This window comes from Tarenaya hassleriana, unplaced genomic scaffold (genome assembly GCF_000463585.1).
Source record: "Tarenaya hassleriana unplaced genomic scaffold, ASM46358v1 Cleome24, whole genome shotgun sequence".
NCBI classification, from domain to species: Eukaryota; Viridiplantae; Streptophyta; class Magnoliopsida; order Brassicales; family Cleomaceae; genus Tarenaya; species Tarenaya hassleriana.
This window is the reverse complement of record NW_010965696.1, coordinates 2,012,477-2,036,041: the sequence shown is the minus strand read 5'-3', so window position 1 is coordinate 2,036,041 and position 23,565 is coordinate 2,012,477. Positions and strand designations below refer to the sequence as shown.

At 41.5% G+C, this 23,565-nt stretch overlaps 8 protein-coding genes and 2 non-coding genes across 16 annotated transcripts in view; 6 read left to right on the top strand and 4 right to left on the bottom strand.

Moving 5' to 3' along the window:
- LOC104815965 (12S seed storage protein CRD) overlaps nt 1-1,389 on the bottom strand; it is a 1,996-nt gene extending 607 nt beyond the window's left edge. The window contains exons 1-4 of the mRNA XM_010544593.1: nt 1,053-1,389; nt 692-945; nt 191-607; nt 14-62 (exon numbers count right to left, since the gene is read on the bottom strand). Coding sequence (XP_010542895.1) covers nt 14-62; nt 191-607; nt 692-945; nt 1,053-1,350 — 1,018 coding nt within the window. The 5' untranslated portion in view covers nt 1,351-1,389. The remainder of the gene's footprint in view (nt 1-13; nt 63-190; nt 608-691; nt 946-1,052) is intronic.
- Nucleotides 1,390-3,392: 2,003 nt separating this feature from the next.
- LOC104815963 (prohibitin-2, mitochondrial) lies at nt 3,393-6,332 on the top strand. Its single transcript, XM_010544592.2, has 6 exons — nt 3,393-3,500; nt 4,225-4,399; nt 4,478-4,594; nt 5,304-5,474; nt 5,568-5,780; nt 5,990-6,332. Exons 2-6 carry the CDS (start codon nt 4,229-4,231, stop codon nt 6,179-6,181), a joined length of 864 nt encoding a protein of 287 aa, XP_010542894.1. The 5' UTR covers nt 3,393-3,500; nt 4,225-4,228; the 3' UTR covers nt 6,182-6,332.
- Nucleotides 6,333-6,716: 384 nt separating this feature from the next.
- On the top strand, nt 6,717-6,788 carry TRNAK-UUU. Its single transcript has one exon. It is a non-coding gene; the product is annotated as a tRNA-Lys (tRNA).
- Nucleotides 6,789-7,892: 1,104 nt separating this feature from the next.
- LOC104815962 (putative E3 ubiquitin-protein ligase RING1a) lies at nt 7,893-11,832 on the top strand. 6 transcript variants are annotated; one of them, XM_010544591.2, is made up of 10 exons: nt 7,893-7,963; nt 8,081-8,126; nt 8,585-8,643; nt 8,845-8,926; nt 9,119-9,239; nt 9,333-9,374; nt 9,560-10,093; nt 10,217-10,324; nt 10,702-10,887; nt 10,990-11,081. In XM_010544591.2, the coding sequence occupies exons 4-10, from the start codon at nt 8,871-8,873 to the stop codon at nt 11,020-11,022; spliced, it is 1,080 nt and encodes a 359-aa protein (XP_010542893.2). In that variant the 5' UTR covers nt 7,893-7,963; nt 8,081-8,126; nt 8,585-8,643; nt 8,845-8,870; the 3' UTR covers nt 11,023-11,081. The 6 variants fall into 6 exon arrangements, 3 of the variants coding, with proteins under 3 accessions (XP_010542893.2, XP_019058350.1, XP_019058351.1); XR_002024349.1 differs by lacking the exons at nt 7,893-7,963; nt 8,081-8,126 and adding exons at nt 11,600-11,646; nt 11,740-11,832 and having other exon boundaries at nt 8,586-8,643; nt 10,990-11,063; XR_002024348.1 differs by lacking the exons at nt 7,893-7,963; nt 8,081-8,126 and adding exons at nt 11,600-11,658; nt 11,740-11,828 and having other exon boundaries at nt 8,586-8,643; nt 10,990-11,063.
- Nucleotides 11,600-13,774, bottom strand: LOC104816097 (pentatricopeptide repeat-containing protein At5g44230-like). Its single transcript, XM_010544766.2, has 2 exons — nt 13,240-13,774; nt 11,600-13,037 (listed from the first exon to the last, which is right to left on the bottom strand). The coding sequence occupies exons 1-2, from the start codon at nt 13,769-13,771 to the stop codon at nt 11,605-11,607; spliced, it is 1,965 nt and encodes a 654-aa protein (XP_010543068.1). The 5' UTR covers nt 13,772-13,774; the 3' UTR covers nt 11,600-11,604.
- A 261-nt stretch (nt 13,775-14,035) lies between these two features.
- LOC104815961 (CASP-like protein 1C1) lies at nt 14,036-14,865 on the bottom strand. Its single transcript, XM_010544590.1, has 2 exons — nt 14,587-14,865; nt 14,036-14,491 (listed from the first exon to the last, which is right to left on the bottom strand). The coding sequence occupies exons 1-2, from the start codon at nt 14,742-14,744 to the stop codon at nt 14,155-14,157; spliced, it is 495 nt and encodes a 164-aa protein (XP_010542892.1). The 5' UTR covers nt 14,745-14,865; the 3' UTR covers nt 14,036-14,154.
- A 610-nt stretch (nt 14,866-15,475) lies between these two features.
- On the bottom strand, nt 15,476-18,058 carry LOC104815960. 2 transcript variants are annotated; one of them, XM_010544588.1, is made up of 8 exons: nt 17,742-18,058; nt 17,117-17,257; nt 16,930-17,022; nt 16,712-16,838; nt 16,488-16,597; nt 16,293-16,373; nt 16,121-16,203; nt 15,476-16,009 (listed from the first exon to the last, which is right to left on the bottom strand). In XM_010544588.1, exons 1-8 carry the CDS (start codon nt 18,051-18,053, stop codon nt 15,793-15,795), a joined length of 1,164 nt encoding a protein of 387 aa, XP_010542890.1. In that variant the 5' UTR covers nt 18,054-18,058; the 3' UTR covers nt 15,476-15,792. The 2 variants fall into 2 exon arrangements, with proteins under 2 accessions (XP_010542890.1, XP_010542891.1); XM_010544589.1 differs by lacking the exon at nt 15,476-16,009 and having other exon boundaries at nt 16,117-16,203.
- A 161-nt stretch (nt 18,059-18,219) lies between these two features.
- Nucleotides 18,220-19,640, top strand: LOC104815959 (thioredoxin M2, chloroplastic-like). Its single transcript, XM_010544587.2, has 2 exons — nt 18,220-18,510; nt 19,069-19,640. The coding sequence occupies exons 1-2, from the start codon at nt 18,276-18,278 to the stop codon at nt 19,383-19,385; spliced, it is 552 nt and encodes a 183-aa protein (XP_010542889.1). The 5' UTR covers nt 18,220-18,275; the 3' UTR covers nt 19,386-19,640.
- A 1,332-nt stretch (nt 19,641-20,972) lies between these two features.
- LOC104815958 (E3 ubiquitin-protein ligase RMA1-like) lies at nt 20,973-22,940 on the top strand. Its single transcript, XM_010544586.1, has 2 exons — nt 20,973-21,134; nt 21,880-22,940. Exon 2 carries the CDS (start codon nt 21,923-21,925, stop codon nt 22,691-22,693), a length of 771 nt encoding a protein of 256 aa, XP_010542888.1. The 5' UTR covers nt 20,973-21,134; nt 21,880-21,922; the 3' UTR covers nt 22,694-22,940.
- On the top strand, nt 22,798-22,870 carry TRNAF-GAA. The gene has a single exon. It is a non-coding gene; the product is annotated as a tRNA-Phe (tRNA).
- Nucleotides 22,941-23,565: the final 625 nt, after the last annotated feature.

Here is a 23,565-nt window from a genome sequence, read left to right as displayed (position 1 = left end):
AACTGTCGACTGTAGATCACCGTGTGCGCGTTCGGTGTCCAGTGCGGCAGCACCATTCCTCCCTGCTCATGCAAGTAGACAAATACAAGGGTCATTTCGGTACGAGTTGCAAAGCCAATGCCCCATCCTAGAAGATATTTTTGAAGCTAGGACATATATGACGAAATTCAAGGGTCATTTCGGTACTCACGCTGTACAGTAAGCCTCGGACGGCGTTAAGCCGGACGAGGCGAAGAACCGGAAGCGTGAAACTGTTGAGAGTGCTGATCCTACCGGCGCGTGAGCTGTAAAAGTCGGCGCGTGAAGGGTCGTCGATGTTTTCATGCATCCTGGCCGAGCAAATCGTCTCTTCCACTCCATTATCTCTCTCCCACGCCCGACCTTGTTCTATACGTGGAGATACGAAATGGAGCTTACCCTTGACTCGGACGATGTTTCCTCTGTCGTCTCTCTGGCTCTGCAGCTTCTTAGCTGTCTGAAGATCGATCTTGAACGCCTCGGCTATGATCTTCGGATCGAAACCGCTGAATATGTTCTTGCTCGATACCCAGACGTGGCCTTTCCCTGTTCTTCCTCCTCGCTCTCCACTTCCCGCTATTTGAAACACCTGCAGTTTGTATGATTGTATCACAGATTAGGGATACCTCCGGTAAGGATTTCTCTTTTTTCTTTTTTCTGTTTATGGTGTTACCCTTGGCTTCTGATCGAGATGGTTGTCTCGGTTGGTGATGTCGAGGAGGAGGACAATTACGACGGGAGAATCGCCGTTGTTGTAACACCAGTGAGATATTCCGGCGAGCAAAGCGAACACGTGTCCTCGCCGGAAGTTCTCCACTTTCTGGTGCATGTCACCGAAACGACGTCGTCCAGTCTCCCCCGCCTCCATTCCTCCCTCGTCGTACGTCTCGGGACAACCCGGCCTTACCATTCCCATCACTCCCTCTCCTGCAGAATAAACCGACACAATTTCAAACCGGTTTAGGATAGCCGTGACCGGTCTATATGGTGTTTCCCGTAAAATGTATTGATATAAATACGGATGGTGAATTGACCTTGGACAACGTAGGCGAGGCCAGGGGAGGTGAAGAAAGAGGGCAAGAAAATGGATTTGGGTTCGATGGTGACTCGAGCCATGGCCACGCCGCCGCAACGGAGCTCGGGGGAGGTGTGGTCCCAGAACTCCATCCGACCACCCTCCATCTCCGCCGTCTCGGTCGGCTCGAGGCTGTTGAGCCGCTCGAACCGGCATGCGCTCGTCAACGGCACCTCTTGTTGTCGGGTTTCGCCACCGTCGAATATTACCAGAAGTGCGAGACAAATTGACACAAGAGATGGCATTAACGTTTTCATATTTTTTTCCTCTGGTTCCTCTCTTTCGGATTATGATTTGGAAAGAGAGTGTCTAATTACATTTACATATATATAATTAAAAATAATAATTATTGTGAACATGACTGTATCACGAGAACAGAACCAAACAAAACAAGAAGCAAAGGAGTGACACGTTGTGAAAGGAGAAAGCACTGCATGTGCATGGCGATTTGCCTAATTACTGTTCTAACACATCATATAGTTAGATACGGCAAGTGTCTATACAGCATTCAAACCTTCCCATCGAGAGCACAATAATTAATTTCCAAATTGGAAATTCCAACGATGGTTTTATAATGCGTAATTGTCATATAGTAATTTTTCGATTGTGTACGTACGCATGTGGTTCGGAGTATTTCTCTACGCGTATTTCCGATTTTTCTATTGTATGGTTATTTTTTTGGATAACCGGTTGTGATGAATTTAAATCCAAACTGACCTCGGGTTCCGAGAACAAACCATGTAATCAGAATATATATTTTTCTTCCCCAACTTGAGATTCAAATTCGGAACAGAATCAGAACTGTCCCAAACGATTTAGAGGCTCCGTACAAAATATATATATTTATAAAATAATAAATAATTTTTTAATTATATTAATTGATAAATTTAATGTTAAAAAATCACAAACATAAATATTAATGATGATAATTACGAAACTTTATGTTAAATATAATTTTAATTATTTATCATATGTATATTAATAAATATAATTATAAATTATTAGTATTTAAAAATCATTTTTTAAAAATGTAGAGCCCATCAAATTGTAGGGCCCTGTATCCTTGTTCCACTTGCACATGTCTTTTTAGTGCCTTGAATAAACCTTTGCGTCATGATTTCCACTTGTTAAACTATCCAAATTGGATTGCATGGTTCTTTATTATATATAATATAAAACAAACCAACATATAATTTAAGAATAATTTTGTTAAATTCGAATTATATCGAGCTTAAGTAAAACCAAAGAGAAACTCGTTTTATTTAAAGAAAGTCGTAAACTCATATTTGATTTACTCAATTGATAAAAATAAGGTAAAACTCGAATTATGTCGAGTTTTCATTTAAGAAGGGAATTTCATTTAGACTTTTTTTTTTTTAAAACTATTATTAGAACAGAAGTCCGACAAATTTACGAATTATAAAAAAAAGTCTGCACACTTTAATATCGTATATAGAGGTGTAAAATGGGCGGACCGGGCCGGGTTCGGGTCGGGCTTAGATTTTTTTGGGTCGGGTTGGCCCATCCATTTATTTTTCGGGCCTATGATCGGTGGTCCGGAGTCCGGCTCTATAGGGCTTCGGACGGGTTCGGACCGGGTTTCGAGTTTTTTCTATTTAATAAAAAAATAAATATTAATATATAATAATAATAATAATAACAATAATAATAATTTAACATTTTTTAAAAAAAAACAATAACAAATTTTCGTCCATATCAATTATAATTAAAAAAAATTATAGTGCATAATTAAACCAAAATCTAACCAACTGTTTAATAATATATATATATGTATATAATATAAGTTTGATATATATTAATCAAATTGTTTTATGAAATATATATATATATATATATATATATATAACATACAAATAAAAGTTTTTATATAATGTTGTGTGGTATTAAATGTCAAATGAAAATAAAAATATAATAATATAATATTTTTTCGGGCTAAATGGGCGGTTGGATGATTTTAGGCCGGACTCGATTCGGCCCTAATTTATTTTGGACCGGACCGATCCGCCTATTTATTTACCGGACCTAGATTATTAGATTTAAACCCTTAATTTTTCGGGTGAATTTTGGATCGGGCTTCGGGTTTCGGATTCTATTGACACTCCTAATCATAAAACCCCTAATCATAAAACAGAGAAATCACTCGAGAGAGATTGAAATCAACAGGCCCACAAGCCCACGATTTGCAGGACCCATAATTTTTTTTTTCTGTAAAAGGCATATATAACTAAATTTTGTAATATAAAATGTTAAATATAAATACAAAAAGATTATGTTAAGATAATTTTCTGGCTCCTAAAACCCTACCTTCCTTAGAACCTTCTCGGCCTCGATCTTTTCTTAAACCTTGACCTCCCCGGCGATCGAGAACTGCGTTTCACGAGCTCCGGTGCGTTTTTCTCTTCTCTTCATCCTCACCATTTCTTAATCACTTTTGCTCGTGTTTGTTGCTTGATCATGTTTTTTGCCGGTAATGATCTCTCCGGGAAAATGATGAATTTAGTGCTTCGTGATCCTGTTTGTATTTCAATTTTGTAATTGCATAATGTGGATGATCGAGGGCAAATCGGAGTTCTTCGCTTGAATGCGCGTGTTGTTTTCTCGTTGTAGTTTCCTGCGAGAATACGTGTTCCGTTTGTTGGTGAATTGGGTCGTACTCTATTGTCAATCGAAGATCATTCTCTTGGAATGCCTTTCTTCAATTGTTAGTATTACATCCCGTTTCAGAAGCAATGATTTCCCTTCTTTTTGTATAAAAAATTTGTAGTCATTTCAGGCCTTCCCTGTATTTGTTTGGAATGATGTTAGAGCTTTGTTCGTTCTTCTGTATTAGCATGGAAATGTATTGTCTGTTCATCTGCTTTCAGTGCATTCAGTTCTAGAAACCTCGTTATATGATCCTTGTTGCTTCTAGCCATTTAACTTAAGGATTCACACTTAGCTGTTCTGAGTAATTATGACAGTGTTTAGACTTTTTGGATCCTAGGGGAATGCGTCCTTTCTCTTCCATATACTAACTATGCATTCAGTTCCAGAAGCATTGCTTCAAGGCATCCTGCGTTGTTCTTTGAGTAGTGGTTTTGTTGCTGTGTACATTCCCTTGGCTCATATAGGAAGATGAATTTCAACAAAGTTCCGAATGTTCCTGGATCTCCTGCCCTGTCTGCGTTACTTAAGGTCAGCGTCATCGGTGGGCTTGGTGTCTATGGAATTGCCAACAGTCTCTACAATGTTGAAGGAGGGCATCGTGCTATCATGTTTAACCGGTTAACTGGTATTAAGGATAAGGTATGTATTGCTCAAGAGTTCCCCAGCATGTGAGCAGTTGTTTTGAAGCGTGATTATGTTCATGGGATTCTTTTTCAGGTCTATCCTGAGGGCACACATTTTATGGTGCCATGGTTTGAGAGGCCAGTTATCTATGATGTTCGAGCACGACCCAATCTTGTGGAGAGTGTCACTGGTAGTCATGACCTTCAGATGGTGTGTTATGTTTTTTGTATGCTCTTTGATTTTTTGTTTGCATGTTATCATCATTCTTGGTTGCTTATCGTTCTTTATGCTCAAGTGTGATTGATGATTCTGAGCAATATATGTTAGACATGCTCCTTCAAGTGATTATATTAGAGTCCTTATTTGGGGTATGCAGATCACACCATGTTCAGGACCAGATTTCGTTTATGCATTTGAAGTTTTGAAGAAGTAAATCGAATTTGGCTTGCTCTCTTAGCCCTTTGCCGTTCGTGCTAAGATGTCGAAACATGCACTTGACCTGTGTATGTGTATCTATGTATCCATGAGCCTGATACTTTAACAAACCCATACTAGCTTTTATGGGCAATGAATTAAACTGAAATGGAAAATCATTGTCTGCTTGTCTTTCTTTGTTTCTGTGCCAAGTTCTGATTCAGTATATGACTGTGGAGCTATCAATTGCATTATTGCTTTATGAGGAGGTTAAAACGTTTGATAGTATCCTTACATGAGCCTTACCCTTCTGCTTCAAGTTGTCCAAAGATACACTTCCTGAAAGTAGATTAAGCTGACATGGTACCATGTACTAGGATCCATCAATCCGAGATTAAACAACGGCAGGAGTAGCTTTCAAGAAGTGGATTAAGCTGGCATCAAAACACATTTTGTGTGTTTCGTTTCATTAGATTTCCTGATTTTTTTTCTTTCTGTTGCACAGGTGAATATTGGGCTCCGTGTTCTCACACGTCCCATGGGTGACCGCTTGCCTGAGATTTACAGAACACTTGGTGAGAAATACAACGAAAGGGTTCTTCCTTCCATCATCCACGAAACCTTGAAAGCCGTGGTGGCTCAATACAACGCCAGCCAGCTCATTACACAGAGAGAAGTAGGTACCCCAGTTCTGAGTTTTTTCCTCTTTTTTGCTTGTTTTTGTACCTCATAAAAATCTTGATGTGTAATTTTTTCCCCTGTCACCTAGGTTGTGAGTAAGGAGATACGCAAGATTTTGACCGAGCGGGCAGCCAACTTCAACATCGCTCTGGACGATGTCTCCATCACAAGCCTAACCTTTGGCAGAGAATTCACTGAAGCAATCGAGGCAAAACAGGTGGCCGCTCAGGAAGCTGAACGTGCTAAGTTCGTTGTTGAGAAAGCAGAACAAGACAAGAGAAGTGCTGTCATCCGTGCAGAGGTGAGTACTACAAGACAACTTTTGGCAATCTCCCGATGTTTTTGTTGTTTTGCCCAAGGGTCGGTTTTAATGTATAATTATGCAGGGAATTATGGCTAGTTAGAAAGAGATCGGAAAGAATTCTTGATCTTGGCTTTAGAACGGAAGGGCATTACGTTTTTGACGTGAACATGCAAGGATCAAATATCATACCGGTTTTGTCTATACAGGGGGAAGCCAAGAGTGCTCAACTCATCGGCCAAGCGATCGCGAATAACCCGGCCTTCATCACTCTGAGGAAGATCGAAGCAGCGAGAGAGATCGCTCAGACAATAGCGAAATCGGCCAACAAGGTTTACTTGAACTCCAGCGACCTGTTGCTCAACGTCCAAGGAATGAACTTGGAGGCCAAACCCAAGTAGTATATTCATCTCTGGTAGTCAAGTCGGGTTTCTCAAATGACCATTTCACCCTTCTCCTACAGACTCTAGTGATCGTATCACATGGCCCCCATATATAAAACTGGAATGATTGGACTTGTTCCACTTCCACCATTTCTCTAGAGACTGATCTCAAAGCAGTGAACTCTTTCTTTTTCCCATGTGATGTCGTTTAGCATAGATATTTGGATACTGGGTTTAGTTTCTTTTTGATAGGTCACAAGAGTTATTTCGAGGAATAAAAAGTCGTATTGAATCTTGAAATCGTTTGTTTGCATCATAAAACGAAGTCAAAATTGACAGAAAAGATCATAGCCCTGCCGCATCCTTCACAGCCCCATCAAATCGTATCCAACCAAGAATCAAGAAGCGGACTGCTTCATCGATCCGAAGTCTGTTTCGGAAAATCATCGACAACATCGTCGAACTTTTAATTTATACGTTTTTACATTTTCTGTCATGAGAAATGTCGGAAATTTTAAAATTAATACTAGTAAAGGTTATCGAATACCAAGCAGCCGTCTTAGCTCAGCGGTAGAGCGCGTGGCTTTTAACCACGTGGTCGTGGGTTCGATCCCCACAGACGGCGCTATTCATTTCTTTTGGGCCGGGGATTATTGATGATTGTAATTTTTTTAAAATATGAGGGCAATTTTGTTGTAATCTCATCTTAATCATCGATTAATTATCCAGTAATCCAACCCATTTGTATAAACTCATCCGTACACCCTATTCCTGGCACGAAGAAGAATATTTTATTTGTAATTAATTGAACCATTTGTCCCGCATAATATTGTATATTATCACTGAACTATCTTACCCAAAAATTATTTTATTATTGTATATTATCAACCATGCACATTTTTAGTGATTAAATCGGACTGCACATTATTTTTTATTTATTTATTAGATTAATTGATTGCTGTCGTTTTGAAATATTTTAAAAAACTAGTAGATATTTTATTCATATTTAGGATATTTTTTTATAAGCATTTTATACGCTGCTGAAAAAAAAAAACAGCTATGTAGATCAACTCTTAAAATTAACAAGCTTTTACTCTTGCATTGATTTAAGCTAAGAGAAAATCACTATTAGAATTTAGTTTTAGGTCTTAATAACAATTCAGACAATTGTAACTAAATTCCATTAATAAGAGGAGCAGAACTGATCAAACCTTGACAACAAAGTCTGTGGGATTTGGGGTTTCTGAACAGACCAATTAATTCATCTTTATGTATTAATTAAAAAATATAAGAAAATAGAGAGAACTAAAAAACAAAAGCACCCAAATTTTCTGTCCTTTTCTTCGTCCGATTTCTCTCTCTTTATCGGCACCGAACCGAAACAACGCAGCAGGACAGAAGAATATCATCACAGAGACGCCGAGGGGAAGAGAGAGAGAGAGAGAGAGGCTTTATCCTTCTTCTCCGGAGCATAGAGCCCGTTGAAGATCACTATATCGACAATGCCTGCGAACAAGAGCTTCTCTGCGGAAGGGATCCTAGATGAGGAGGAAGACGAACGACGGCGTAGAAGCCACGGCGGTCGATTCGAAACGGAAGCTGAAGAGGAAAAAGAAGAAGCGAGAGGCGAGAAGCGAAGAGACCAAGACAAAGACGAAGAAGAAGGAGAGGGAGAGGAAGGTGGAGATGAGGAGGACGAAGACGAAGCAGGTGAAGAAAAAGTGAAAAGCGGAAAAGAAGAAGAAGAAGAAGAAGAAGAAGGAGAGGAGCGGAACAAAGACGATGACGAAGGAGAAGAAGGTAATGGGTGTTTTGCTTTATGCACGTAGATACGTATGTACAATTCATGATTGTGTTCGTATGTACATGGGAGTGTCCGTGTTGATCGATTTCTCGATTTGTTTCTATTTGTTTCAGATTCTAAGGAAAGACGTCCATCTTCAACCTCCGGTGACCAATCAGAGTAACTCTTCTCCTTCCCTCTCGCTCTATGGGTTTTCTCGTTTCTCTGGATGTTGTTTTTGCTTCAACGGGTCTCTCGCCCTTTTGCTCTTTCATTACCAAATTCAGATACTTTGTTTCTTGGTTTGAATGCTCTATTGACGGGACATAACTGGAAACTTGTTCTCTGCTTCCTCGGCCCGATGCATCGTTTCACTTGCATGTCGCAATTCCTGTCATGTTTTTCTGCAGAAAATCCCAAAAATTCAGCTTCGTGCTGAAGAAAAAATTGAGTTTCCTGTTTGACATGTAGCAACTCTGAATGCAACGTTGCGTAGATTGATCCATAGATGTCCAGAATGCCTTGGCAATACTTTTAGGTTTCAGTAAGAGGAGCATCAAAAGGGCTCGCTAAGATGTGTATTGCTACAGTGACAAACAGGTCTTTGTTCTGTAATTATTTCTGGCTTTCTCATGCAGATATGTGGATGTTGACCTGGCAGATGTCCTGAAGGAAGTGCAGTGTCCTATATGTCTAGGTATTTACAGCTCTAAATCTTTCTTGTTCTTTTAGGATATTCATCGGATTTATTGTCCTGGCAATGCCCATTTTGTGAAAGACAAGAAACAACTCGGAAATAAGTTAGGAGGAGATCTCTGGATATCGGCCTGGTAGTTAGGCTTAAGCTTCAATTTGTTGCTCTGTTGAATTGGCATGACTTCTGTGTCTTTTTCTCCAGGAATTATAAGGAAAACACGGACAGTGATGGAATGCCTCCACCGATTCTGTCGGGAATGTATTGATAAGTCAATGCGGTTGGGGTATGCTTTAAGATTATTCGGTCTTATCTGCATTGATATGGTGGTTCTTGTTGTTTTTCCTTTCCTTTTGTTTGCATTGATTCTCTGCAACCTTCCAGTTACATGCTTTTGTTCATCTGCTCAGCAACTCTTGGGAGCCAGATGTGTTTACTGATGTGAAAGCTCAGTTTGGCACTATGACTGAAATTGCAGGAACAATGAGTGTCCTGCTTGCAGGAAGCATTGTGCAAGCCGTCGTTCTTTAAGAGACGATCCAAAATTTGATGCTCTTATTGCGGCTTTATTTACCAATATTGATAAATATGAGGAGGAGGTAAGCTGACAAACATCATGTTTAGTTCCTCGATTGTCTCTTAGTAAAGAGAGGTTGTCACTCACACTGTTGTATGTGTTCCATTTATTGCAGGAGCTGGCTTTTCATGAAGAGGAGAAGGCTCGTAATAAGCAGGTCAGAATCCCAATGCATGAATTTACTGATGCATTCCCTAATCTAATGAAACAAGGGGACACTGACTTAAATCAACTTTGATGCATTCACAGTTACTAGGCAATCTGTGCCATGTTCTTGTTTTGATCGATAAGGGGTATGTTGTTTTGAATGTACATATTTGTTTTTTTTTGGCTGTTGGCCAGATTCAAGCATCTATAGCTCAAATATCTCAAAGACAATCTGATGCCCTTGTGAAAAGACGATCTTTCGGTAAAGAGGCAGCAATTTTGTCTAGGTCACAACGTATTGGTAATGGTTCTAGGAGGAGAAGAAACTGCAGAAACATAGATCATCACATTTCAGAAGCCCATGACGAGGATGATGATGATGATAATGATAATGCCAGAGCCAAAGATTCATCATCAGATGAGTGTTGTGCAGAAGTCAGGCCTAGAAAACGAAGAAAACGCTCTGGAAATCGTCCAACCCACCCTTCTACATCCGGAGCAAACAACAACAGTAACAGCACCGATAATGGCATGGAAGGTTTCAGGGACAGCAGAGGAGTATCTCCAGGCCTTGTATGGAACCCAGAGATATTTGCTTGGGGTAGGGGTGGTGCAAGGAGTAGCTCCAGGCACAGTAATGGCCTGGGAGGCAGTAATAAGAGCGTGAGGAATGCTCGCTTGAATAGACTCGTTGAATATCTCCGGAGCTTAGATGGAAATAGCGTTGAGGTATAACTAAATTTCTTTTCTTGACTATCATTGTTACAAATTTCATATGATTATCATGCTGCTGTTTGCCTGACTATAATCCAGTTGATATGTATCTTTGTATGTAACATTCTCTATCCGCAGTTAGATATTCATCTCAAGCTTGTCTCTTTGGATACAAAATATGCACCAAATTTGCAGCAGCCGCACCTCTGCTGCCGACCCACTTTACTGGTTAGGCAGCTCCGTGAAGTGAGTTCGCTGTCCTTCTCTTGTTCTGTCTCCTTCCCTTTCTCTCCGAACATACTTTTTCTTACATGGGTGGAAAAGAAAATTCCTTATCATTGGTTAATTCCGCGTATATTATTATATACAAATGAATATTTACTATGGTGTGCTCGTCACAAAAGAATCAAAACATGAGAGCCACACAGAGCAGAACGGAGCTATATGCAAATATTGTAAGTTGGTATCGAAATAAGGTCGGTCTAGCTTATCTAGTGCCTCAAATGGAGTCCGGAGATGTTGCGCACAAAAAAAAAAGAGAGCCTTGTGTATATAAACAATAACATGGTTTAGCTCTGTAATATGTATTATGAACCTTGTTTGTGTTAATTGTCTATGAGCAGTTTGTCGCACTCCAGACACACTTGAAGGTTGAAGAGATTGAATTGTTGATAGCAAGAGGAGAGGATAAGGAAATGGATGACCTGTCTTCTTCAGCATCAACGGACGGTATGCAAAGTCTGGAAGATGATGATGAAGCAACTCTGGCAAGGCTTAAAGTAGACTATGTTCTGGGTCCTGAACATTTGGTTAGTGTGTTAAGACACGATCCGTTTCTCGTGAACTTGTCGTACCATACCAGCTCTCGGTATAACTCCCTCTGAAGCTTTCTTTTTGTTTGGTTCCTTCAGATCATAGCGTTCAGGCAGAAGCTTCCTTTGTAAAGAAGGTGGAGCTTTGCACGCATGGACTTGCAGATAACACGGTATATATATATATATATTAGGACAGACAGATCGAGTTTTGTGTGTCAGCTGATTCCTAGGGCATGTGGGTTTTGGTCCAATGTCTCAAGAGTGATGAATATCTCTCTAGAGGTTATGTTTTTCTTGTTTCTTTTAGGCACTTTATTTGCTTAGTTCTTAGCAGTGGCTGCAAATTTATCAGAGAGAATCCAATTGGCATTCTTTCACATCAATCTGCTCTTGTTGCCGGGCCTCTAAAGGCTGCTTCCGGTATTGAGGGGATGTAAGTTGGGTCGAAGGTTTAGGTGAACCTCTCGGTTGTCAAAAAAAAAAAATCAATATGCTCTTGTTTCAAGCAAAACGTTAAATTTCTGATTTTTTTTTGGACTCGTAGAATTGTTGATGTTGACAAGGGAAAGCACTCTCCTACTCTGTAAAGAAATTTAGGCAAGAGATGATTTTTTGTTTTTTATATTCATGAGGAATTTTTCAGATATTCAATGCATGAACATTTTCTTGTTCCACAAGTAATCTAAAAGCACCCCCTTGATTTCAGTTCCATCACCAAAAATCGCCACAAGAACAAGCTCCGTTCCAGAAATGGTGGAACCTCATGTTGTCCCTCACTGTAATCTCCCTCCCTGTAACCTCAGATGCCAAACGCATAAACAAGTGACAATCTTCGCATATCCTCAGGTTCTTCATTATCCGTATCGGCGAATCACCGCTTGTCGTCAGCAAGGAGAACGCTAAAGCCAGTTTCTCGCTGTGCATCACCAGAATCCGCATCTTCTCGTCCTCACTCACATCATATGGCACGGAACTCAACTCCGGCTGATATCCAATCGTTTTCAATCTCTCCAGGAGCTTCTCTAGGGTTTGTTTTATCTCCTCGTGCCTCGGATGGTTAGTGTCCCCTGCGAAAAACCCGTGAATCTGACCTTCCTTGTCTTCCACCCAGCTAGATGCCGGTTTCTTCCTCAGTCCCTTTTCCCTAATCAGCTTCCGCACCCGGGCAACGCCCTTCCAGTCCCCAGCCGATGCATATACGTTCGAAAGCAAGATGTAGTTCCCAATGGCATCGGGCTCGAGTTCAAACAGGTTGTGGGCAGCGATTTCGGCTACATTGGGATCCTTGTGGATCTTGCAGGCACCCAGCAATGCTCCCCATACGCCTCCATGTGGCTTGGCCGGCATGGTTTTGATCAGCTCGAGGGCTTCATCTAGCCGTCCTGCCCGGCCAAGAAGATCAACCATACATGTATAGAGATCGGCGGTGGGCTCGACACCAAAGGTTTCGGGCATGGCGGCGAATATTTGACATCCTTGATCAACAAGTCCTGCGTGACTGCAGGCCGTGAGCACACCGATGAAGGTTACAGTGTTTGGCTTTATTGTGGTCTGCGTTACCATGTGATGGAATAAATCTATGGCAGCCTGAGCACGGCCATGGATAGCAAACCCTAGAATCATAGAACTGTATGAGAAGATATTCTTTTCATTCATGGCCTCAAATACTGTAAGTGCATCATCCACTTTGCCGCATTTTGAATACATGTCGATCAAAGCAGACCCGACAAGGACATGGTCGCTTGGATCATACCCAGATTTCTGAGCAATGTCACGGATCCGATCCGCGTATTTGGTTGCTCCTAGCTGTGCACAGGCCGAGATTACACCGACCAGAGTGACTTCGTCGATTCCAATTCCGGAATCCTGCATTTTCTCAAAAAATTCTATAGCTTTCATGGGTTTAGCATTCTGGGCAAATCCTGTTAACATCGCTGTCCAAGCAACCATGTCCTTCGCGGGCAAGCCATGGAATAGTTCCTCGGCAGACTCCATATCCCCAGCTTTAGCGTAGGCGGCTATCAGCTCGGTCCACGAAATCACATCTCGTTCTTGCATTTCGTCGAACACCTTACGCGCGCAATCCAGACACTGGCATTTCACGTACATATCGATCATGGTGTTGCCCACATACAAATCGGAAGGAAGAGAGAGAGAGAGAGAGAGGCTTTATCCTTCTTCTCCGGAGCATAGAGCCCGTTGAAGATCACTATATCGACAATGCCTGCGAACAAGAGCTTCTCTGCGGAAGGGATCCTAGATGAGGAGGAAGACGAACGACGGCGTAGAAGCCACGGCGGTCGATTCGAAACGGAAGCTGAAGAGGAAAAAGAAGAAGCTCGGAAGAGTACTGACCGAGTATAATTGTCTGGCCATGAATTTGACGGCCTAAATTCACGTCGGAAACTGAACCGCAAGCTTTCAGAAGCGACGAGAAGGTGAAAGAAACAGGCCCGATTCCTTCCTTCCTCATACGACCATACATGGAGATGGCTTCGACTAGCGAACCCTGAATCACATACCCACGAATCACTGCGGTCCACAGAAACGGGTTCCGATACCGGACCGGCTCGATGACACGGCGAGGGTACGGGTCCATGGGCACGCGGAGCTTGGTGAGCGTTCGAACGAGCTTCGCCAGAACGTAGCAGCTTTGATCGAGACCTCTCCGAAGAACGTGCCCATGAACCTGCTTGACTTGATCGATGCCAACGCAGTCATCAAGCGTCGAGATGAGCGAGGACTCGAGAAGTTTCCTTTGGTGATGGATATCGGAGAAGGGATCGGAAAATTTGATCGGTCTCGGTTGAAATGACTGACGAGGAAGCAAGCTTATTGATCTTGCCGCCGTCGAGAACCGACGGGGAATAATTACCATAAGCGCCGGCGAAGACCAAAAAGAGTGGAAAATGCTTGCCTCCTAATTTTCACACACACACATATATATATAACATACCTATAAATGTATATTAAATGGCAATTGCTATATCATATTTCAAACTTCGAGAGAGAAATCTTTACACATTTGTCTGTCTGTTTGTAGCGTTTAGTGTATCCTAGTTGGGGTTCCATACATACATACATACATACATACATACATACATATATATATATATGTGCAATTTCATTATGTATCCGAAGGTAAATATTTTATTCCTTGTAATAATCATAAAAAGGAAAATCAAAATCAAAACTACATATATGTAAGAGTGATGTACACACACAGACATATATATATATACTAAGATGGGAGTGTTTTCTTTAAGGTTTTTGGAGGAGGAAAGGGTCGAGGACGGAGTGGAGAGAGAAGATGAGCAAGAGGAGGTAGAGGATGAGAGCGACGAAACCCGCGACGAGAGCTCCGGTTATCTGACCGCAGAATTTGGCGACTTGGCCGCAGATAGGCAACCAACCTGCGTTTGCGTTTCCTCTCTTCCCAACCTCCGCAACCGCCAACGCGGCCGACAGGCTTGACGTCAGCAGCATCGAGCTCACCAGGTCCATTACCACCGCGAACTTCCACAGCAAACTCTCCTTTGGAAGAAACAACACCATGAAGCTGTAAACGCTCACAACTGCGTTTGCGATCACGAAGTACCTTGCGAAAACATTACATCGAACAAATCAAACATATATATATATATATATATATAAAAGGGAGGGGGAGGGGGATTATATATAATGAATATTTACTTGAAGGAGGGCATGTCGGTGTACTTAGCCTCGAGGGAGACGGCGAAGAAAGAGGCTCGCTGGTGGCTGGTGACCATCGTCACCACGGCTCCTAGAGATGCGCACAAGGCTGCCAGCCTCAGCACCACGCTCCCTATCCTCTTCGTCAACTTCACCATCTCTCGATTGAGAAAAAAATATGGAACATCGGAATGATAATAGTGATAGTAATATAATAACGTGAAAAGGTCGAGGGGGTTGGCCGAGTTAGATGAGATTTTTCAACTGTCACTCACCGTCATCCTCTGTCCCTTTTCCTATTTTTTTTTTAATTTAAAAAAAAAATCACGAGTTCTCGAATAAATCTTTTATACCCTATTTTTTGCTGTAAAAAGAAATATATTGGAATAGAAAGGGCATATATATATATATATATATATATATATATATATTGAAATATACATGCATCAAATTTCAGTTGGTTTAGATGGAGATAGTAGTAAAAGATTTGGGACTTCCGACAACCCTCCATCTGATCTCTAGCGTACAAACAAGCGTGTTTGTTTGCTTTGTGACACGTGGGTGATTCACCATTTTACACGTGTATTTATTACCGACAATGGAATCAAACAATGTGATTACCTTGTCACCTAAGAAATCTTATAATATACGATGACCAAAGGGAGAGCTTCTTTGTCCTAAAATGGTTTAAGTCTCTTGATGTTGGTAAACATGTAAGAATGTTTTTCGTTGAACTTCCTCCTCCATTTGGAAAAATCCCATTAAATAAATTGGTTCAACCAACCTATTTAATTTAGTTTAAAAAAAAAAACTCTCATAAGTCGTTATATCTAACAAAATTCAATAGATGGGTCATCCCACAAGTAACCTAAAAAAAATGCAATTTTGGTGACAAAATTTTCTATATTTAAAATACGAAATTTAATAACCTAAGTCATGGAGTTTAAATGAGGTGAAGAGAATTGGACAAAACATTTTCAGATACCTTGGACGTGAAGTTAACCTAAAACATATAAAGCATGCGGTTTGGATGCATCAAGGGATAGACTGTTCTTGTCTGCTGCTCTGCTCTGCCTGATAAACACAGTGATGAATCCTTCTCCTCTCCCACATTTCTGTCCAAAACCGTCATATGATTCTATCAAATTCCGTGTTTATCTCAGCCATTTTCAAATCGTATTATGTCGGATCTCAGACAGATCTGGCTCAACGTTTAACGCTGTTCCGCACTTTACGATTGATGGACCTGCCCATTCTTACACGCCGAGCTGTTAGTGATTCCAGCAATATCACCAAAGCCTCCTCGACTGTCTCGGATTGCTTGTCTAACCCGTACGCGCTAAAATGCGGGAGAAGGGTCAGCTCAGACAGAAGTCCAATGGCTGCTGCCGCCGTGCAAGTTCTGTCCCATGATGGTTGTGGCCTGATACTCGGTAGCTAAAGATCAGTCATCGGGCAGAAACTGGAATGTATATACACGGACTACAAAGCATACACATGGAAGAATTATTGGAAGGGGTCAATAATTTATTACCGGAGCTTATGCATTGCCGATGCACCTGCTGCAAGAGAAATGCAAGGAAGATCATCTTCATCCCAGATCAACTTTGCATGATCCTACACATCGGCTCATTCCGGTAGTGACGCCTTACACGGGGCACAAGATGAAAAATCCACGAGAAATATGACTCAGCATGCATATTTACCTTCAAACGCTTGAACATCGCAGCAGAATTGTTCCACGTACCGTCAAGCAGAATGAAATTTAAAGTTTTATCTCCATTTGTCTGTCAAGTGAAAAATATGGGACCCTTTCACTCTTTCTGCCTTTGGTTTTAAGCAGCCATACATTAACAGGAGAATCCATAGCTGTGAAGGTTGCAACTTGCAATTTACATTACCATGGACGACTCATTTTCCAAACTCTCTGAAGTGGCATTGCCGAAAACATCTTCAACCGACATTGAGACAGAATTCTGGTTCGGGTAAAGACACCAAACGCGATTTTTCCCTGAACATTGACCAAACACAAGCAAACCGCAAGGGATTTCAGGATGAGAACTATAGCAATCGACATATGCATCTGAAATTGCAGAGGGCTCTGGGACTAGGAAAACCAGAGAACCTGCACGCTTGAATTCATTCCACATGATCTCCTCATCTTCTGCAATGCCAAAGAGACACAATGTAGCAGATTGCACGCCGAAAATCTGCCACAATAACTTCCCTGTGTTGTTTTGCCGAAGAAAATCCTGCCAACAGCTGGTAGATTATCAGACGTTACGAACTGGGTACTACTACCTCAATTGCAACAGACGAGACCGTGAATATAATAATACTAACCTTAGGATGCATGTACAACCAAAAGCGTATACGTTTCCATAAATCACAAGGCTTAACCTTAGAGCACATACAATCCTCCATAGCAAGCCAACACTGTAAATAAACTACGATCAGTCTTACCTCAGGGATGGAATGAATAGCAACTAAAACAAAGGGGAATGCAATGCAGTGATTAGAACCGAAATACCTTCTGGCATAAGTAGCCTCTGCTCCCAAGAAGCCGGCAAGCTATTTGTCGGGCCGCGAAAAATCGGAACTTTTTCTCTGGGTCACCTAATGCTTCATACGTAGCCCTATGTTTCTTATCCTCATACATGCCAAAAGGCCCCTGTTGTAGTTGTATATGAAATATAAGCTTAAAAAAGAGATGAAGAAACAAAGTGTGAGCAGTTTAGAAACCTGAGATCTAACGATTCAGACAATGATTAAGGACACAGGTAAGAAAGAAAACAGTTGTAACGTGCAAAAGCATGGACAAAGCATACGCCAATAAGCAATGGAATTATCACAATACAAGAACAAACATGACCACACCACTCAGGATGAGAAAATGGAATCTATGAGCAAAAAAATTGTAAAGATTCACACCCATATCTGCTTAAACTAGGACATCATTCGGAGCTGTTCTTCATTCAACTCCCTAATTTTGACTTGCCAGACCAAATTTAATACAAAACCAACGACATGCTCACTTTGCAATTCTTCCGATAATCCCGAGCAAACTTTTACGGTGAAAATCAGCAGAAACAAAAAAAATTAAGAGGAAACAAGCGACGAGGTTTTGTTTCCTCGCCGTCATCCTCACCATCTACCTGTAACTTGCCACCATTTCCACCGAACTCCATTTCCGAATCCGTTTTACACTCCAAAACCTTTAAATCCTCCACAATCTGCTTGATCGCGGCGGGAAATGGAGACACCGGACCCCACCCTTGCCACTCCTCTACCGTGATGGCGCCGCCATCACCGCCGACGAGTTCACACGGCGGAGATCGAGACGAAACTGAGGTCATGAGCGAGCTCCGGGGAATGGCACCGAGTTTCCGGCAGCAGAGGCGGCGGCTGAGATCAAGGGACGGAGAGAGATTGAGAGCATATGCGCCGGCGAAGGCGAAGCAACGCATGGTTTCGCTTGGGGTCTTTGGAAGGAGATATAATTTTTTTTAACGGGAACCTTTTTTGTGTGGAATTGGGCCTCTTTCTATATGGGCCTATTGGGCCTAAATGTCGAGAGAGACAAAAAATAATCATTTTCAGATAAAATCCTTCCAATTCAATTTGATAATTTCCGCGATCTTTTTTCTGGACAATATTGCACTGGTGATCAGGAGAATCTCTCGTCCTCCATGGTTGCTTTCACCTGCACCTCCCAACCGCCGGTTTCCCTCCGGACGGAGATGAGTCTCTCTTCGCCACCGAGAGCTTCTCTATCTGGTCGACGGATGTTCGCCGTTTCGCCGGAATCCGGAGGATTAAGGACCTGTCTCTCTCTCTCTCTGGCTTCGTTGACCTCGAAGGGTCCTAGGGTTTCCCGACAACGAAGAAGTGTCGTCTGTGAAGCTCAGAACACTACCACCGACAGTAAGTTCTCCCTCCTGCTCTGATTTGCTGTTGTTGCGGTCGTTTTGGTGCTTTTCTGGCACATTAGTGTTGGATGATGGATTCTGCCAACGTGTGCGAACGAATTTGTTGCGGTTGAGTAGTGAATGTACCCAATATTGACTTTCCCGAAGTGCTTATTTTGAGATAATTCAGATGTTTGGCACGAATTTATGCTAATTGAGCTCTGTAACTTGTGATCTGGTCAAAGTTGTGTGCTTTGAGAGGGTAACCAGTACCAAATCCATGAACTTGGCAGAAGAGTTCCTGTGAACGTGCACAAATTTGAGAGAGTTTCTGCTCGAAATGAGGTTTCTATGGGAAGACAAATTTCAGCTTTTTGTATAAAATTACATGTTAGGAATTCTTCATTATCTAATATTACATGTTGGATAATTTTTCTTCATTGATTCTAGTTTAGTTGATCTATGGAATCTGGTTAAATTACAGAAACATTGTCTTACAGTGCTCTGTTTCTAGATTATAATCCGACATGTTGAAATGCTGATACTGATATTTGTATCCTTCGATGCCTTTCAGTTCCAATTGTCACTGATTCGACGTGGGAGTCTCTGGTTCTCAAGGCCGATGGACCTGTGCTGGTCGATTTCTGGGCACCCTGGTGCGGACCTTGCAAAATGATCGACCCGATCGTGAATCAGCTCGCTCGAGAATACGCCGGGAAATTCAAGTTCTATAAACTAAACACGGATGACTCTCCTTCAACCCCGAGCCAGTACGGGGTGAGAAGCATACCGACAATCATGATCTTCGTGGGTGGTGAGAAGAAGGATACAATCATCGGAGCTGTGCCCATACAAACACTCAAAGCAAGCATAGACAAGTTCTTGCAATGAGAGTATCAGCAATGTGAGGTCTTCTCTTCACTTGCTTTTCTACCCCTATCTTCTCCTTCCTCTGCTGCATCAATGGCGACTCATCTAGATCGTCATACTGTGTCATGACTGAGATATCCAAGGCATTGGATAACTGGATGGCATGACATGGAATGGAACATGTGTGGAGGTTAGATGAAATTGAGTCGAGACATGCTTAGCCTTTTTTTGCCTTTTTGCCTATTGGGATAGAGGGATAACGTCAGCTTGCGGCCACGAATCTGATTCGGGTGCGGTCTCGGTTTCTGGAGACAATGATGATGGTAACTTCGACTGCAACATTTGCCTAGACTCTGTGCGAGAACCTGTTGTTACGCTTTGCGGTCATCTCTTCTGCTGGCCCTGCATCCACAAATGGCTCCATCCACAAAGAATCTCAGCCATAGACGAACAGGAAAGACATAAACAATGTCCTGTCTGCAAATCCAAAGTCTCTCACACAACATTGGTCCCGCTGTACGGCCGAGGAGGATGTTCCACAACCGAAGATGGAAGTAAAACTACAACGCCCAGAAGACCATTAGGCCCGATTTACAGGGTCGAGATGCCGAGTCCATTGTCACAATCAAGTCCAAATCCGCAACGGATTCATCTGAATAACCCGCACGGGCCTCGGATATATATATTATAATCACCACGGCATACGTGGGAGCAAAATAAAGTAACTTATCATCATTATACGACTTGACTTTGAAATATATTATAATTACAAGGTGACAAAGGTTTCAGTCGTTTTGATACGGACGCCACGTTCTACTTCTATTTTGGTCAATATTATATTATATTATTTTATATTATATAATATAATATATTGTATCTCAAAGTTTTCATTAATTAATTAATTTAAAATAAACGATAATGTATATGACGGGGAACAGGGTCATGGTGTGAAGCGCCGCAGCTGCAACAGCTTAAAAACCTTTTATAAAAAAAAAACAGCTTAAAAACCCTTTCCGATGACCTTTTCCTCACGCCACCGCCCAATCCCCATCCTCCCACTTCTTTTTTTTTTTTAATATTATATTTTATAATTCTCCTATTACATATAAAAGAAACAAGCGTTAGAAAAATAAAATAAGCTTTTTGGTTCGTTCCAATTGGTCCATGATTCGATGAATCGGGTATAGAGTCTTTATTCATAAAATAATAATGCGTATGGCCAGTCAAACTTGGTGTATATAGTTGTGATTATGTGAATAATGATTCTTTAATAATGTGATTATGTTAATAATATACTAATATTCTTCTCAACTCAAATAGAGAATTGATTATCAAAGACCAACGACTCAATCTTACTTTTCCACCGGAAAAATAAATCCGTAATTTAAGAAAAAGGAATATGGATATAAATTTGTTTCAGAAATCTTTAATTTTTATACAAAAACCCATATATTTTATATTTTAATTGTTATTAAAGAAAGATCAGTGCACAGTAACCGACAAGCACACAGTTTTGCCACGTCATCCGGAGAATTTCGCGTTTCCGGCACTCGAAGGTATGTTTCATCTCGGAAAGGAATTTATATAAATTTGGTTTGTTCGAGAAAAGTTTCCTTTTTATCGTCGCTTGTTTCGCTTCTGTACGCAGATTTTCTCTCTATCCAAACACTCGTCCCTTCCCTGTCTCCTCCCCTCCCCCATCTTATCTGAATTTCTACTCTCAGTCGTCTACTCTGTCGAGGGATTCACGCAAACTCCGCCGCCTGTCTGGTAATTCCCCGGAATCTCGTTCGACCCTCTCTCTCTCTCTCTCTGTATAGACGCGTGTGTACGCGTGCTGTATAGATGTATGTATCTATAGTTCTATATTGGCGACTCGTCGGCGCATCCGTGTTTCATCTTCTCGTTTTACCTAACGTTTCGAATTTCTATCTGCGCTTGCCGGGACGGTGATCGAATTCATCGCTCCGCCTCTGCTAAGTTTGTTTCCAGAGTTTTTTTCTGTTTCCGGGAATTGATCGGATTTTTTTCTTGTGGTCAACTTGATCTGAAGAACACATCTGTCTCAGTCAATGGGAATAAGCCTGTTTCTTTGACCTCGATCGACGAAGGATTTAGGTTTATGGGGATAAATCTGTCCCTTTTTCTGAATTAGAGGCTTCCCCAATTCTGTGGTTGAATTGAAGTAATTCGGAGTTTTTGATAAAATCAGGATTGGAATCTGGGGGGCGCATTCACATGGTTAGTCATGCCTGTTGTGTGATTGTGAGGCCTATATTGATTGCCAGTCATGTTCTTGAGCATCTTATCCCCCCTCAGAACCTTAGGGTTGTCGGTGGTCCGCTTTCCAAGATTTATGACATAACCTAACTCTCACCAGAACTGAACTCAAATTATGGCGGATCTATCCGTCTCTCTGCTTGATTTTTAAAGCTCTGTGATACCTATGCTTCAAAACCTCTGATTGAGCTCATTGATTCTAAATCTCCTCTTTATCGTCGGCAACCATTTGCAGGCTTTTCCAACTGGGTTACGCCTTTCCTCTGGGCAATTCACCAATGGACATGGACCCGTACTTTGAAGAAGATGGTTTACCGGGCAACTTTGACAGTGGTGATGCATTCTCTTCAAAGAATGGGGAATCTGATTCGGGTGCGGTCTCGGTTTCTGGAGACAATGATGATGGTAACTTCGACTGCAACATTTGCCTAGACTCTGTGCGAGAACCTGTTGTTACGCTTTGCGGTCATCTCTTCTGCTGGCCCTGCATCCACAAATGGCTCCATCCACAAAGAATCTCAGCCATAGACGAACAGGAAAGACATAAACAATGTCCTGTCTGCAAATCCAAAGTCTCTCACACAACATTGGTCCCGCTGTACGGCCGAGGAGGATGTTCCACAACCGAAGATGGAAGTAAAACTACAACGCCCAGAAGACCATTAGGCCCGATTTACAGGGTCGAGATGCCGAGTCCATTGTCACAATCAAGTCCAAATCCGCAACGGATTCATCTGAATAACCCGCACGGGCCTCGGACTCGGATGTACTACTCGCAACAGGATGGTTACTACCCGCCATTACTGAGATCGAGCAGTTTGTCATACTCTACAGTTCTCAACCCCGTCATGGTGATGTTCGGCGAAATGATATCGACGGGGTTGTTTGGAGCACAGGTTACAGATGCATTCACATACCCGGACGCGTACAACCTCGTAGGAACCAGCGGACCGAGGATGAGGAGGCAGATGATGGAGACTGACAAATCACTCAGCAGGCTCTGTATCTTCTTGATGTGTTGCGTAGTTTTGTGTCTGCTTTTATTTTAGATCGTGTTGTATCGTTTCGGTTAATACGCGGATGAGGAAGTGTACGTACATTTTGTAAGAATTTGGCGTATTATTTGCTTTAAAATTACGGCTGTAAAAGTCAAGCGGGGATAGCTCAGTTGGGAGAGCGTCAGACTGAAGATCTGAAGGTCGCGTGTTCGATCCACGCTCACCGCATTTTATGTTGCTCTTTCTCCTCTTTTTCCCCAAGCCAAAAATAAAATAAAATTGTGCATCTGTTTCTTTTTGGTAATCTCTATTATTCTGCTACATATATATATATATATGCACCAAGTAGAAATGGGAGCATAGATTCAACAATTATTGCGATACTTTACATAGATGAAATCTTTACAAAAAAGTAATCATAAAATATTGAATGATTTTTTACCCATCTAGGAATTATGGATGTATATATACATATATATATATATATATATATGGTACAAGCTATGTGTGGGACTACGGCTGCCCATCTTGGGAAATGTCAATTTAATAAAGAAAACAATGACAAAAACACGAAACGGATAACGTTGTTGGTCCCCTTCCCTTTTTGTTTGTGGAGTAAGATGACAAATGTTGCTGCAATGTGATGATAGTGGAAAACCCCTAAAGTGGGGGATTCACATATGAAACACTGAACCCCACTTCTTGACTTTTGTACTTAAACCCCCAAAAAAAAACAAAAAAAACAAAATCTTCATTTACTTTATTCTGTATTCATTCATTTGTTATATATTTTATTATATTTTACATGGGTGGTCGGTTGAAATTATATAACTTTACACTCTTCTTCGGAATATTACGTCTAACGATTAAAACGCTTGACAACACAATATCATCATTTTCTCCAATTAAGAAAAAAATAACTG